Source organism: Phalacrocorax aristotelis, chromosome 26 (assembly GCF_949628215.1).
Source record: "Phalacrocorax aristotelis chromosome 26, bGulAri2.1, whole genome shotgun sequence".
Taxonomy (NCBI): Eukaryota; Metazoa; Chordata; class Aves; order Suliformes; family Phalacrocoracidae; genus Phalacrocorax; species Phalacrocorax aristotelis.
The window spans coordinates 3,128,726-3,143,612 of NC_134301.1; the positions used below are offsets into that span (position 1 = coordinate 3,128,726).

At 58.7% G+C, this 14,887-nt stretch overlaps 1 protein-coding gene across 3 annotated transcripts in view; it reads left to right on the forward strand.

Annotated features, from left to right (window-relative positions):
- LRP1 (LDL receptor related protein 1) overlaps positions 1–14,887 on the forward strand; it is a 92,699-nt gene that overhangs the window by 34,253 nt on the left and 43,559 nt on the right. For all 3 annotated transcript variants that reach the window (XM_075075848.1, XM_075075850.1, XM_075075851.1), the window contains 5 exons: positions 9,910–10,072; positions 11,864–12,086; positions 12,406–12,595; positions 14,025–14,168; positions 14,550–14,786. In XM_075075848.1, the coding sequence (XP_074931949.1) occupies positions 9,910–10,072; positions 11,864–12,086; positions 12,406–12,595; positions 14,025–14,168; positions 14,550–14,786 (957 nt within the window). The remainder of the gene's footprint in view (positions 1–9,909; positions 10,073–11,863; positions 12,087–12,405; positions 12,596–14,024; positions 14,169–14,549; positions 14,787–14,887) is intronic.

Sequence of the window (14,887 nt, forward strand, 5' to 3'; positions counted from 1 at the left end):
CTGTTGAGAGCCCGGCGGAGCACCCTCCGGGCTCGCCCCCATGAGAAGGATGGGGCATGAGCACACGTGCGATGGTGCGGGAGCGGTGCAGGGGGGAGGGCTCGTCCTTCCTGCCAATGCTGAATCGCAACAAGGGGGACTTGTCTCTTTCTTCCTCCCTTTCTGCTCTCCCTCTCTCCCCCTCTCCTCTGCTCTGTGTGAAAATCCAGCACTGTTTCTGGCTGAGGAGGACCCTGGCAGGCATTGCACGTCCGCTTGCACTCAAGGACAGAAAAGCGCATGCCTGCACAGGGGGAGAGCCGCTCTCCAGAGCGTGCGGAGACTTCGCTCCACCTGCACCTGGCATCTGCTCAGACCAGTCGAGCATCGCGGCCGCAAGCGGGGTGCCATGGGGCAGGTTCCCCATGATCCCCCCAGCCCCCATCAGCCTGGACCCCTACGGACCCAGCCTTGCCATCTGCTTGGGACTGGGGACAGCTGATGACCAGGGCGGGTTTTTACTCCGAAGTGACAGCTCGTGCGTATCATATGGGCGTGAAGGAGAGGCGCCGCCCCTGCCCTGCCGGTGCCTGGCAAGGGGATGCTGCCAGTCCCTGCGGACTCACCTTGTTTGGCAGCTAACCCCTGACCTCCGGGGACTTTATGATCCCGTGGGTTTTCTCAATCAGATTCCAGACCCCACGTGTTTCCCGAGACAATGTCCTCGTTTGTTTGGGGTTGGGTTTCCAAAGAATTTCAAAGCAAAACAACACATTAAAAAAACAAACAAACCAACCCCAAAAATCTGCTTCCAGCCCTTGTGCTGCTCAGCCCTCCCAGCTGGGCAGCCCCTGGGTCGGCGCTGCCTCCCTGGCTGGCAGGCGCTGCCCGAGCTCCTCGGACGCAGGGGTGGAGGCGGGGGTATGGTGCAGGTCCTGCCAAGGCAGGGATGGGGCTGGGCGGCTCCTGCCGGACACTGGTGGGTCCGCAGCCTCGCTCGGTACTGGGGATGCATCAGGTCCTGGCTGGAGAGGTGGTGGTTGCCTTGATTATAATTTTTCTGCTGCCATTTCTGCTAAGATGAATGTGCAAAAAGCTTGCTGCGTCCCATGGCCCAGTTGGAGACCTTCGCTCCCCCAGCTCTCCTTGTTGCCCAGGTCGACCCCCTGCCTGTGCCCCCCTCATGCCGGGGCCGGGGCCGGGGCCAGCCATTGATGAGCATGAGCCCCAGCTGCAGCTTCTTGGGCAAGTCCCTGAGCTCTGCCCAAGACCCCAGGGCTCGGGCAGAGAGGGCAAGGGAAGGCAGCGCTCCAGTCTGTGATTGGATTTGCGTGACCTTAAATCAGATTTGTGCCCCGTTTTCCACAGGCAACAGGAGGAGGTGGTGATGCCTCCGTGGAGCATGCACAGTGGGCTCTGGGGGCGAGGGCGGGTTGGCCGTGCCGCCCTGCGAGGAGCCCTCCTTAACAGGACACTGTTAATTGGCAGCAGCTCGACCCCGCGCCGGCTGCCTCTCGGCCTCTGTGGCATTTGTGTGAGCTCTGCGATGGCACCGTTAAAGCCTCAGCTGCAGCGTGGTGTGATCAAGTGATACTTAGCTTTCGGGAAAAGGCAGGAGTTCTTTGCTTTTACTGTGGAAAAATACTAGAACACATGTGTCAGGAGACCGAAACCTGGGTTTCTCAGTGGGTCTCCTGGCGGCTCCCCCTCCCCTGTTCTTCCTCTTTCTTTTTCCCCTTTCTCAGCCGACTCATGACTTTTTGCACAGTCAGAACTGGCAGCTCTGTGGTGCCAGGGTTTGTTTTGCTGAATGCATTTATTGTGCTGCAAGGTTGCTGGTGCCAGTACCACTAATTCACGGCCCCAGAAGCCCAGGTGTCCCGAGCTTTGGTTCTCTCCCAGCGCAGGGTGATGACTGCAGGTTTGCCGATGCCCTGCAGTAACAGAGCCGGGGCTGTGCTGGCCTTGCCGCGGGGCTGCCGGCGTGGGGGCTGCTGGCGTGGGGGCTGCCGGCGTGGGGGCTGCGGCTGGCTCCCAGGCAGAGCGGGCAGGAATGTCAGCTGCTCGGCAGGACGTGTCCAGGGCTGCTGGGAAAGGGCTGTGGAGGTTCCTTGATTTATTATTTCTTGTTTTAAGGTTTGTTGTTTTCTTTTTCTTTTATAAAACAAGCCCCCAGGAAGGGGTTTGAAATATCAGGACATTTGATCCCGAGTGCATTATAAACCCTAAACGATGGCAATCTGGTCATTATTAAAATACCTTCCTGGGCAGCATCTATCTAAACAAGCATGTCTAGGAGGTTGTTTTCATTGACTCCATTTCAGCCCTGTTACTCGTAATGACCTGTCCTGTTGCCAATAAGCAGAAGAGCTGTAGGGTTTGGGACAAATTGATTTCAGGGAGATGTTGCTCTGCAGAGGAATCCAAGTACATTTCTTTCCCCACTTTGCATGGAAAGCTATTTTTCTTCCTTGCTGCCTCATGCTAGCCAAGAAAGAGGCTCCAATGTGAACTTGGCAAGAAAGCAGGATGATTGGTAATTTCATCTGCTGATTCCTTTCTTTTTTTTTTTTTTTTAACTGTTTATGACTGTTCTCGCAGCAGCAATGCATGAGAGCAAGGGATAGGTGCAGTGTCTGGGGCCAGTGTGCTCACACCAGCACGTCAGCTCTTTTGTGTTGGAGGTGATAACACCGTGATGATTTTAATCGGTCTGTTAACTAAGTGCCTGCTGGTCTCTGCTCAGCCTGGAGGCAGATCTGCCGTGTAGACACCCGGGACTGTTCTGCAGCTCTGCCTGGCACCTCTGGCTTTAATTACCCCTCAGTGCTTCCATGTGGGATGGGGATAAAGACTCTGCCAGGACCAAGAGCCCCTGGAGCGGCGTGAGCTGGGCTGGGGTGGTTTCTGTTTCTCTCCAAGGTTTGCTGAGTGGTCCGACGGCAGCAGCATCCCCATGCCAGGAGTGGATGGCTCTGCAGTGCTTGGGCTCATCCAGATCTGCTGCCCGAGCTGCTGCCTCCTTTCCTTGTGGGCACCCCAATCCCATGGGCTTCAGTGGCATGGTGGGGAAGGGTCTTCTCTGCCTCCCCCTTCCTGGGACAGAGAAGCCCGGTGTGGTACCCTGCAGCAGTGAGAGCCGCTCCCGTCTGTCTCCCTCTGGGCATCCCTGAAGCATCAAGCCATGGGGCAAGCTGTGTTCCCACGTTGCTGGAGACAAACGGGTGAAACTGATGTCCTGAGTAATGGGGATCTTCTTGTGCCTAGGGACGGTTTTGATTTCAAATGGACAAGACTGTGTTTGTCCCTGCACACACATGTCTGTCTGTCCCACACCACCTCCTGCCATGCTTGTATTGGGTTCACCACATGAGGCTGGGATCATCTCTGCGCAGACTGGCCCCATTTTTGCTTTCTTGTCCCCCCACCCCCCGAAGTCGCCCCGATGACAGTTCCCTGGGTTCCTGTCGAGCCTGTGTGTGTCTCCTCTCACCCAGAAGGAAGCTAAGCGCCTTGTCCCTCCATCGGCCTCTGCTGAATATTTTTGCCTATGGAATGGCCTCATTAAGGCAGAGTAATTAGTGGTCCCTTGGCCGCCCTCCATGCAGCTGAGACGGAGCTTGCTCCATCTCTGTTCCTGCTTTTCCCACCTTCAGTGCCGCAGCGGCGCTCACACAGGGATGCTGTGGGGCTGAGCCTGGCCGTGGGGAGTGGGGCAGGTTTGGGACTGGGGCGGGGGTACAAGCTGTCTGGCAGCTGGGTGACAACATGCTGCCCGAGGCATCCCCACCCCGGGAAGCTGGAGGCTGTGTCAGCCTGGGGCTGTGCCCAGTGCTGGAGAGGTGCTGGTGGCCCCTGCGAGTTTCCCTTGGGACGTGGCTGTGACCCTGCGCCGGCTGGCACGGGGGTCTGACCGAGGCACGGACACCGCGTGAGCCGGGGGTCCGGCCAGCACGGGGCTCCCGGGGGAAGGGCGATGCTCTGGCATCGTCTGTTAACTGGCAGTCGCTCTGCCTGTCGCCAAGGACGGATGGGCTGGGGCTTTCCTTCCACAGTGTCCCAGCGGCCAGGGGGGTTGCGCAGCCCCAGGGGGGCTGGTTTTACCTCCTGGGGAGCATTTGTCTTGTGTGGGCATGGGCGTGCGTGTGTGCAGAGGCCGTAAGGATCCTTCTGAGTGCCGAGTCAGATGTCCTGGATGGTGGCCACCGGCTTCTACCCAGCGGTTCCTCCTCTGAGCTAAACAGCTTAACAGAGTGGGTTTTAAATTTATTTATTTTTTAGCCTGGTTTTCTAAGGAAACAAGGCTGACGTGATGGCGGTGACTGTGTGCGCCGGTGTCTGTCCCGTCTGCAGTCCCCTCCTCCCCATCTCGGAGCTGGCAGCGGGGCTCGAGGTGGCGGCTCCTCGCACAAGGAGGTGTCTGTTCCTGGGAGCCGGTGGGGGGGGGCTGCGCTGGACCCCCGAGGGGCACGGGGTGCCTGTCCGTCCTGCAGCCAGCACCCTTTGGGGCTGGAGTTTGTCTTCATGCCTGTCCTGTTAACATACTTCTAATTAAGGAAAATTGTCCCCAGGAGCAGTGTTTATCCATGGAGCATGTTGCCGTTACAGAGACGGTCTTGTTCTCCGGGGGAGAGGATGTCTGTGGAGGGAAGAGACAGAAATTCCTCCAGATTATGGTATTATGTAAATGTATCAAACGGATCATTCCCTATAAAAAGGAAAGTAGGAAACCAATGTATTTGAGAAGCCCTGGGGACTGCATTCCTGACGAGCCTGCGTTCCTCTTCTGGAGGCGTTTTTGAACCGAAACATTCGGCAACTTTTCCAAGCTTTTTTCTGCAGGAGCCGTGTGTCGTTGGCTCTCCCAGCGCCCAATGCCATGGGACCTGCAGTGCGGCCACCCGCCTGGGCTTCTCGCTGGGTGGCGGGTTGGACGTGGCTCCCCCACAGCCCCCCGGGCCCTGGCGCGCGTGGGTTTTGCCGGGAGCAGGGAGGAGCAGTGCCAGCTGCCCCAGGAGGCAGCTCTCCGGGCGGCTTCTCCGCTTCCCATGCGGCGCAGACAAGCAGTTGTGGTGTGGTGTCTGCTCGGGCCACGGGCTGCGCAGTTATCCGTGCACGTTTCTCTGTGGCTGGTCACTGCAGCCCAAATGCCTTAGGCACTTGTTTGCTGCTGGGACTTGTCTTAGGTCTGATCCACCATAGCTGAAGCAAAAAATGTGGGCTGTTCTTACTAGATGCACTTGGACATAGATACTCTTTATTTAAAAACGACATGCAAATGTCAGCAGCAGAGCTCCGTCCAGCTCTTTTATCTCTCCCATGTGTTGGGGCAAGGGTGAAGATGTACCTCAGCAGGACGGGGAGCAAGGACCTTTGGTGACAGACCTCTGTGCCTGGCATTGGAAAGCGGTAGTGTTTTCAGCTGCTTCAAAGGAGTCTTGCAAAGAGGGTTCCCAGCAGAGCTTGGACCTCTCCTGGCCAGTGCCCCTGTCTTGCCATGCTCCAGACACCCCATGGGGAGCGCTCCCTTTAGGAGTAATCAAGAAGTGACATTTCTTCCAGAATGCTGCAGCACAGAGCACTTATTTCCAAGTTCTTTGCGCCTTCACCACTGTAGGTGGTGTCTCTTCTTCCACGCTTAACTGTGCAAGAGTCAGAGCGAGCTGCTGAGTTGCATGCATCTTAACTGCAGCTGGTTCAGAACTGTGTCGAAATCCATGTTTTAGTCTGAGGAAAGATTGCACGTTTCCTTCCTCCTTGTGTCAGGACGCAACTGATGTATGTGCAGGCTGCACAACAACTGATTCATGCAAAGGAAAGTTATGTGCTGGGTCAGCAAAGCTCGTTCCCCAAAAAAACCACAGCCTTGCGGTGCTTGACTGGTTGTGGCGTAAATCGGATGCTCCATGGCTCAGGTTAAGGGAGGGAGACCTTCTGGCAGGAGCTCCTGTGGATGGCCATTGAGTTGCCGACCCACTTGTGCCAAGGGGCTCTGTGAGTGGGACAGGATGCCCCCAGCCCCATCGAGCACAGGATGAGGTTGGAATTGGGGAGGGGGAAGGTAATTGCTGAGGGTGCCTGGGAAGACCTGTAAGAGTTGACGGGGCCAAGAACTTCTTGGGTGGAGGCTAGGTGCTTCTGCTGCCTCTTGGGGCGGTTGCTCTCCCCGAGTGTGCCCTGGCAGCGCCGCAACAGGTCTCAGCCTGGTGTCAGAGGAGTCTGGGCTGGAAGGGACATGTGGGAGCCCTCTCCTCTGCCAGATGATCTCAGCTGTAGCTCCTCAGGGCCTGTTGGCCCCAGAGGCTGCTTCAGCTTCTTCCACTGGTGGCCATGAGAAGGAAAAAGGAGAATCCAAGCATGGTGTGACGTAGATTATTTTGTGGCAGGGACTTCAGCAAAAGCTTGGTCAGGATCACTCGGTTCATGTTGAGTGTGAAACCAGGAAACATCTGTGCAGGGTGGGTTTCGGAGTTTGCTGAAGTTGCCAGCTTGCCCTTGTTGAGAGCAACGTGCCACTTGTGTGCCGATGAACTTCTTGGTGCTCCCTCTCCCTTCTGTCCTCCCTTCATCTGCCTTCTCGCCACAAGGAAGGCAACAGTCAGCCCACTTCAACCAGTGGCATTCCTAGCCAGCACCTCTGAGCAGGGCCGGCTGGCATGGACCGTGGTGCACTGGCCTGGCGAGGTTGGTTAAATTGTTCCAAGAGAACCTTTAAAGTTGATGTTCCCTGTTCTCTGTCCCCACAAACTCATTTTCAAACACTAGCAAATAAATAAATCCTGGGAAATGAGTTTTGCATGTTGCAATTGCTTGCAACGCCCAGCAAGGGTTGAGCAAGGAAGAAGACTTGGCTGAGGGATGGGAATTGGTGGGGGGGATGCACTCGCCAGCCAGCCCCCCCTCCTCTGCTGGGAGCTGTGGGCAGGAGGAGAGGGGTGGTTGCTGCCCCCCGGCTTCTTCCTTCTATGAAAGTTGTTCACAGGACCCCTCCTATGCCCAGGGACAGGCTGGTCCCTGCTGGTGCCCCTGAGCTGGCTCCTTGCACACGTCTTGCTGGTCATGGGTGGCTGTGGCACACCTTCTCTGGGCACCTGCTCTCTTGCAGGGGGACGCACAGGGGCTGGCGGGGAGAGGCCATGTCCCTCGCTCCTCCCCTCTCCTAAAGCCAAGTAGTGAGTGGGGGGAGCTCACTGCGGGCTAACACGAGGGGTTAAAAATAGACATTTGCTAAATTAGCTTCCACTGAAAGTTCAAGAGGAAATCCAGGTTTAGCTGAGGCTAAAAGAAAGAGCTGAAAATAATAATAATAATAATAAAAACTGATTCCTGCAAAGGAGGGGGGAGGATGCAAGCAGGGAGAGAAGGAGCAAGCTGAAAAACAAAAGCCTTTGAGGAGGGTAATGCTTTCCAGCTGCAAAAATACAGCCTGGGAGAAGAGCAAGTGCTTGCGTCACCCCCAGCTCCCCAGCCCAGCACTGCCCAGCTCGGAGCTGGGGCCCAGCCGGGAGACCCCCAGGAGGACGGGGACCCTCTCCTCTGACAGGGAGAGGCGACCCTTGCAGAAACGACGTGAGGGAGGCTGCGGGCCCCGGGAAGTGAGCAGCTGGAAACCTATAGCTTGGCTGGAAACCTATAGCTTGTTTTGGCCATTTTCCCTTCTGATTCCTGTCTAGCCTTTGAGGGCTGTGTTGGTGAACTTCCTCCCTGTTGGACGGGCTGGACGTGGCCCTGCTCGGTGGGCTGCAGCTGGTGAGGTGGCAGTAGCCCTGTGACACCAGGGGCTTTGGGGGAAAGTGATGGGAAAGGAGGCCCAAGGTGCAGGCAAGCGCTGGTGATGGGGTAGCGATGGCCGGGCTCCTCTGGGAGGAGGGCAGCGAGGAAAAGCCAAAGCCTGCAGCCAGGGGGGTCCGCACCCCTGTGCGGGGGGTGAGGGCCTCCGCACCATCCCGCCGGGCGCTCCCTGTCCGCCCCTGCTTGGATCGCTCCCCCAGTCCTATGACTGTGACTCAGCCGCGCAGGCGCGAGCCAAGACCTGCTTTTTTGGGGAATTCTTGCACATCCCTTTGCCGAAGCATTTCTCACCCAAGCAGGGCTGTGCGCGTGTGCATGGCTCTGCCGCCCCCTCCCCTTGTCAGAGGGGTGAATCAAGGCTGGGGGGTGCAGGGTGGAGGGAGGGCACTGGTCCAGGCAGCATGACTCAGGCAGCCCCATCTCGGAGGCAGAGCGAGGCCCTCGCCTGCCCCACGCCGCCCCCCTGACACCCCCCATGCACCTTTTTAGGTGGTTTTCACTCCGCACAAAACCCTCTGTTGCCAGCCAGCACGCGGGCGCCTCGGAGCTGGGTGAGAGAGTGCGGGCGCCCTGTCTAGACCAGGAGCCCCGACTTTGCCCCGGCCCCACTGCTGGCTCTGGCACGTTGGGCAGCGCGGGAGGAGCCCTGCGTGGGCCTTTGGCTCATCTGGTTTGATGCTAATTCCTTGGCTCCGGCTGTTTCCACTTGTTTTTATGAGATGCATCACGCTGGGTGGTGGCTGCGGGCGCTGCGGCCTCGCCCTTCCGGAAGGGGGGCGGCTGGTCACCAGCTGGCCATGTCGGCCGGCAGGACGTCCCCATCCCTGGGGCTGTGCCCTCGAGGCGAAATGCTCAGTGGAGGCATGCAGGCGAGCTGGCCTAGATAACTCAGGGGCTTGGGGTTCAGGTGTGCGCTCGGGGCACCCCCAAACTACTGGGTGCTCATCAGTTGGGTCTCATCAAAACCCAGGCAGCTCTTCCTGGTGCTACAGCAAGGAAGGGCTTGATATCGTCAGGCCGAATCCTGTGAGCAGGGGGAGTGCGGGGCGTTGCAAAATGTCCTGGCTTGATTCACGTTTTCCCTCCCTCTGTGTTCCTGAGCTTCTGCACTGGTTAATAATTCAGCGGTGTCTGGCCCTGCTCCTCCGGGGCTGTCTGGGTCCCGATGTCCTCGGGGTGGTCGGGCTGTGGGGCTGCTGCTGCTCCCATCCCGTCCTTCCTCTGCCTTGCCCGTGCCCGTTGTGAAGCCGAGCTGTGGTGCCAGCACTGCGGTGTCGCTGTGGGGGTGGTGCGGGGTCTTGGGGGGCACTAACCAACAGGATAGGCCTCCAAAGCACTTGGCATCTCCCAGAGCCTCTGGGAGCTGCAGTCCGTCACCCTGGCCTTTGGCCCCAGGATGGCAGGCGGTTGGGGGATGTGGGGAACTGCTGAGCACTGACCTGGTCGCAAGGAAGGAATTAGGGTGCATTGGGTTTATCCGATTTAAGTGTCTCTCACTGTTTTAATTAAATACTCAAACACCACATGCCAGATGCCACCTCTCACCTGCTTCAGGGCTCGGGGCATCCCTGTGGCTTGGGATTAGCCCATGCTGCCTGCTCTGCCCGTGCTGTCTCACCCAAGTAGGGCTCTGCCTGTAGCCCCAGCTGCTGCAGTACCTCCCTGCACTGCCGTGAGCGTGGGCTCGGCAGACGTTTGCTGTCCCGATGCTGTGGTTTGAGCCTTTTCCCTTTCTGTGCTACTCAGCTCTCCAGGAACCGGCTTTGCCTCATCCCTCCTCCAGTGCCCACCTTGCAGAGCCTTGCCCCTGCTCAGGCCAGTGTTCCCACGGATGCTTTCCTGGCTGTGTGTCATGTCTCCAACAGTGCTGCTACTTGCAGCTGGGCTGCCTGGGGGGTGGCAGGTCCCGTCCCCCTCGGGAGGAGAGGAGAGGTTGCGGTGTTGATCCACCCAGGGTGACCAGGACCAGGTCCCTGGTGCAGTGCAGATCACAGCTCCTTCGTGGCTCCCACAGCCTCGCTCTTGTGCTTGAGATGCCTGGGGGCCTGGGAAGTGGTCAGAGATGCTGCATAGGCACGTGTGGGGCTCCTGGCTCCCTCCCTTCCCTGCCTAACCTCTCCACCCCCCACCCCAACCTAGATGTGGAGCAGATGGCTATTGACTGGCTCACAGGCAACTTCTACTTCGTGGATGACATCGATGACAGGATCTTTGTCTGCAACAAGAATGGAGTCACCTGTGTCACACTGCTGGACCTGGAGCTATACAACCCCAAAGGGATAGCGCTGGACCCAGCTATGGGGTAAGAGCCCTGCTCGGGGGGTGGGAGGGCTCAGCGTTTGTGGCCTGGACCTGCACCATTGATCTGGGGAGGTGGAGCAAGCCAGGAGGGTCAGGCTGCTGCAGTTGAGTGGGATGGCAGGGATACTGCTGGAGAAGCAATTCGCCTGCCTGCGAGGGCCCCTCTGGGCTTTAGCAATGAGTAATTCACAGCATTTTCTCTCCCTCGGCTGAGACTGGGGCCACGTGCTGTAGGGTAGTTGTAGCAGCAGTGTTTTAAGCAGACCACTGGTACCAGCCACTTTTGGGGGAGACGAAGGTTTGGTCCTTAGGGGTGGACCAGAGCAGCCTGAGCCTCTGCTCAGCTGGCGCTGCACTGGGGACCGGCGCTGGTGTGGGAGCAGAGCTGGACAAATGTGGCACTGGGGAACATCAGCATCTGAACCTGGGTCTTTTAATTAACTGTTCTTGGTGACAGTTGGCAAGAGTGTGGTCCTTCCCTCTGGGGCTGGTGGGGTCTCCGGTACCTGCCTGCCTGTGTCCGGAAGCCCCTCTCTGGAGGGGCGTGTCCTGCTCCGCCTGCCCCGGGCAGCGGCTCTGCCAGTGCTTGGTCCTGCAGAATGGACCTGGCCAGGATCAGGACAAGCTGCTGCGTCTAGCTTGCGGCTGCATGGTTACAGCTTTGCACCGGCTTTTAGGAACCGAAACAGTCAGATACTGGCACAGATTGAGCAGCTACCCTTGTGCCTATTTATACGGGGTGCTGCGGTCAGATGGCAGCTCTCAAGCAGCTGTCTCTTGCAAAATCCTGCGCACGGGGAAGCTGGGATGCTGAATCATCGGAGCAGCTCAGGGTGTGAATGGCAGCTGCTGGACCCCAGGAGTGGGAGCTGGTGTGGCTGAGGCCACAGCGGGCAGAGTAGCGTAGCGTGCAAGATCCCACCAGGCACTTTCTGTGAGCGTGGTCCAGCAGCAGGGCGTGTGCGCAGGGGAAATCCCGCTGCCTGACAGGGAAGTTTGTCAGTGTGCGAGCGTGGTCTGCCTAACCCAACGGTGTGCTGTGTCCGAGGGTGCTCGTGTGTGCGTGCTGCAGGGCCCCATCTCCCTACTCACCTGCTGCTTTCCAGATGGGTGCTTTTATCCTTGCCTGAATGAAGAGAGCTGATGTTACTGAGCAGAAAATCTGAAGTATTTTTTATAAATAAATAAATATCGTGTAGCAGCCTGGAGAGAGACTCTGGCCTCAAACAGGGAAGGTGCAGGCAAGCCTCATGGGTGACTGAGTTAGTCTTCTGGGCGCTGTAGCAGAGACCCAGCACGGCCCGGGAGCCCAGGGCAGTGGTGCTGAGTCCCAGCTCTGGGCTGTGCCTTGTCTGGGAAGTGCCGTGCTGGGAGCTGCTGCCGTAGGCAGGACAGCTCTCAGGCACAGAGCACGTGGGCAGATGCATCAGGCTGTGTTTTAACATGTCAGCTGGTGGAGGGCCATGGACCTCTTCCTGGTGACACCAGCAAATCTGGGTTCAAGCTTTTGTCTGCCTGTCTCAGCATCTCTGCCCAGGTTGCTGTGGCTCTTCTGAGCTCCCCCTGCTGCCGCATCTGGCAGAAGCTGCAGGCAGGTGCTGCCAGCCCTTGGCACAGCTGGACTGTGCAGGCAGCGAGAAGTTGCCCTGGGCCGGCCCTGGCTGGGAGCTGCTCTCATGGACCGCAGCCACCCCCATACCCACGGGGGCAAGCCCATGTCTGCAGGCATAAGCATGCACCATCTCTAGTGACATCCTGGCCCTGAGCTCCCGTGTTTGCCTTTCTCACACAGCAAAGTGTTCTTCACCGACTACGGGCAGATCCCCAAGGTGGAGCGCTGTGACATGGATGGACAGAACCGCACCAAGCTGGTGGACAGCAAGATCGTCTTCCCCCACGGCATCACCTTGGACTTGGTGAACCGGCTGGTGTACTGGGCTGATGCCTACCTGGACTATATTGAGGTGGTGGACTATGAAGGCAAGAACAGACATACCATCATCCAGGGCATCCTGGTGAGTGGGGCCAGAGGGAAGTTGGGGTTGGGGGAGCCTTACGGCAGTGTGCTGGAGGCATGTCTGAGCTTAGCCTGCTGGGGAGCACTGGTCCACGGGCTTGGCTTTGCTGGTCCAGCAAAGAAAAGGTGTGAGCTGCTTGACGTCAGCCAGTCCTGCAGCACCTGCCCGCTAAGCCCAGTCTCGTGGCCTAAATGAGGCAGGGTGAGAGCCATAGGGTGGGATCAGGGGCAGGGATGGGGGGCTTTGCATGCCTTGGAGCCAGGGTTCTCATGTCTCCTCCTAAATTCCTTGTGGATGCCTGTGTGGTGCCTTCCAGATTGAACACCTCTACGGGCTAACTGTCTTTGAGAACTACCTTTACGCCACCAACTCTGATAATGCCAACGCCCAGCAGAAAACCAGTGTCATCCGGGTCAACCGCTTCAACAGCACCGAATACCAGGTGGTGACACGGGTGGACAAGGGAGGAGCGCTGCACATCTACCACCAACGGCGCCAGCCCACAGGTGGGACCCCGGCCTTAGAAAAGCAGCTTCTTGGACCCCAAAGTCTGAGCGGTGATGGGGACAGGCTGCACCTTCTGAATTCTCTCTCCTAATGGGGTCGGACACCCACCATGTGTTTGCTTGCCCAGGAGCCTCTGTCGGTAGCACCCTGCAGCCCTGAGGAGCCATGCTCACCCTGGGCCTGGCCCTGCCAAAACATCTCTATCTCCCCCTATCCCCATGAGCTCCGTGTGCCGGGGCAGGCAGCTGGCAGCGGGAGCCTCACCGCAGGGGGTGGCGGCAGAACGGAGGGCACTGCCGGAGCCTTCCAGGGGTGTCAAGTGCTGGGGGTGCCGAAATGCAGCAGCCCAGGGACAGGACGGAGGAGCCAGCTGCCCAGCTGTGGTCCACAGGGCCTCCCGGAGCTGTCATCCTGCTGCCAGTGCTCCTCGGCCAGGGGCTTGCATGGGATTCCTGCTCCCCAGGCAGCCATGGTGCTGGCCTCTCACTGGGCTGCTGCATACCCTGGGGTGCCCCCAGCCCCGCTATTGCTCTGCAAGAGATGTGGCAGCCGTCCCTGTGAGCCAGACAGCTGTGCTGCATGGTTGATTGATCACGTCTCACTGGAGAGCACAGGGACATTGGAGCAGATGCAGCATCTTGAAATATTAATGGCTCCCTTTTGCGGTGCCACACATTCTCGGTCCCCGCTGCCAGCATGTTCACCCTTTGACTGGGGCTATGCGCGCTCCTGGGCACCGAGGGTTTTCAAGGGAGTTGAAAGGCTTCGAAGCTGCAGGCGCCATCCCCTCCCTGCATCCGTCCCTGTCTGCCTGCTCCACTCCCAGCACCTTCCTGCAGTTAATCAATTTACTCGTTTAAAATCCTCTTAGCATCTGCAGCCTGCTTGGCATTTTCCAGAATATAAAAATAATCAGGAGATTTCTGAACGGTGAAAGAGTGTGATTAAGAGGGCTCTCCAGGCCGGTGCTGGCTGTCCGTGCTCTGGGGCTCATCCTGACGGCGCTGTCTGCAGAGCAGCCGGGCAGCTCCACGCTCACCGTGGCCCATGACGGATGGCGTGGCAGGACGGAGGCAGGGTGGCCCAGTGGCTGTGGCGGTGTGCTGGGACACACTGTGCTGGTTTCTGCTCCTCAGTGATCCTGCATCTTGGGCAGGTCCTTTCCCATCTCTGCATTGTCCCTCCTGTGCAATGCTTAGCTCCGGGCTGACTGGCTGGGAGCTCCAGGGGGAGGGAGCCCCGCTAAAGACCGGAGAGCCACGGTTGGGCCGGCAGCACATGTGAGACGGTCTCTACATCCCTGAGGTTGCGGACTAGTGTCCCCTGCCCGCCTGTGCTTCCTGGCCGGTGTGGAGCTGTGGCTGGGCGGGACATCTCTGCGCTGCTCTGGTTGCCCCTGGCCACTGGAGCCCGCACTCTGTGTTGCAGTGAGGAGCCATGCCTGTGAGCCGGATCAGTTTGGCAAGCCAGGGGGCTGCTCGGATATCTGCCTCCTTGGAAACAGCCACAAGACCCGAACCTGCCGGTGCCGCTCTGGGTTCAGTCTGGGCAGTGATGGGAAGTCCTGCAAAAGTGAGTCCTGGCCCTCCCTGGAGAGCTGGGCGGGGGGGCGAGGGAGCTGTGGCCGCCCCTCTCTGCGAGGGACTGGGGTGGGCAGGGGCACTTGTGCCAGATGACTGGGAGCACACAGAGCCAGAAGCAAGCAGAGCTTTTCAATTCCTTCCCTCCCAGTTGCAAATACACCTTTCCTTCCCAGTCTAAGCTGTGGCCTGCCTGCTGGGCTCTGCGATCCCTGCAGACCTGCTGGGTGCAGGGGCAGGTTGCTGCCTCCTCCTCACCTCTCTGTCATAGCTTCGACCCCGCGAAAGCCCCAGTGCTGTGGGCATTGGGCTGACCACCCCCAGCACCACTCTGGCCTGGCTGGTGGCGATGGCTCTCCCCATCTCTCTGCAGAACCCGAGCACGAACTGTTCCTGGTGTATGGGAAGGGTCGTCCAGGCATCATCCGTGGGATGGATATGGGAGCCAAGGTGCCAGACGAGCACATGATCCCCATTGAGAACCTCATGAACCCCCGAGCACTGGACTTCCATGCTGAGACTGGCTTCATCTACTTCGCTGACACCACCAGCTACCTCATCGGGCGCCAGAAGATCGATGGCACAGAACGAGAGACTATCCTGAAGGATGGTGCGTGGCCAAGGGGCCCAGCCTGGTGCCTCCCTGGGGTGGTCAGCCCCAGGGAGCCTGCAGCAGCAGCCATCAGCGCATTTCCTTGCGTAATGGCAGCG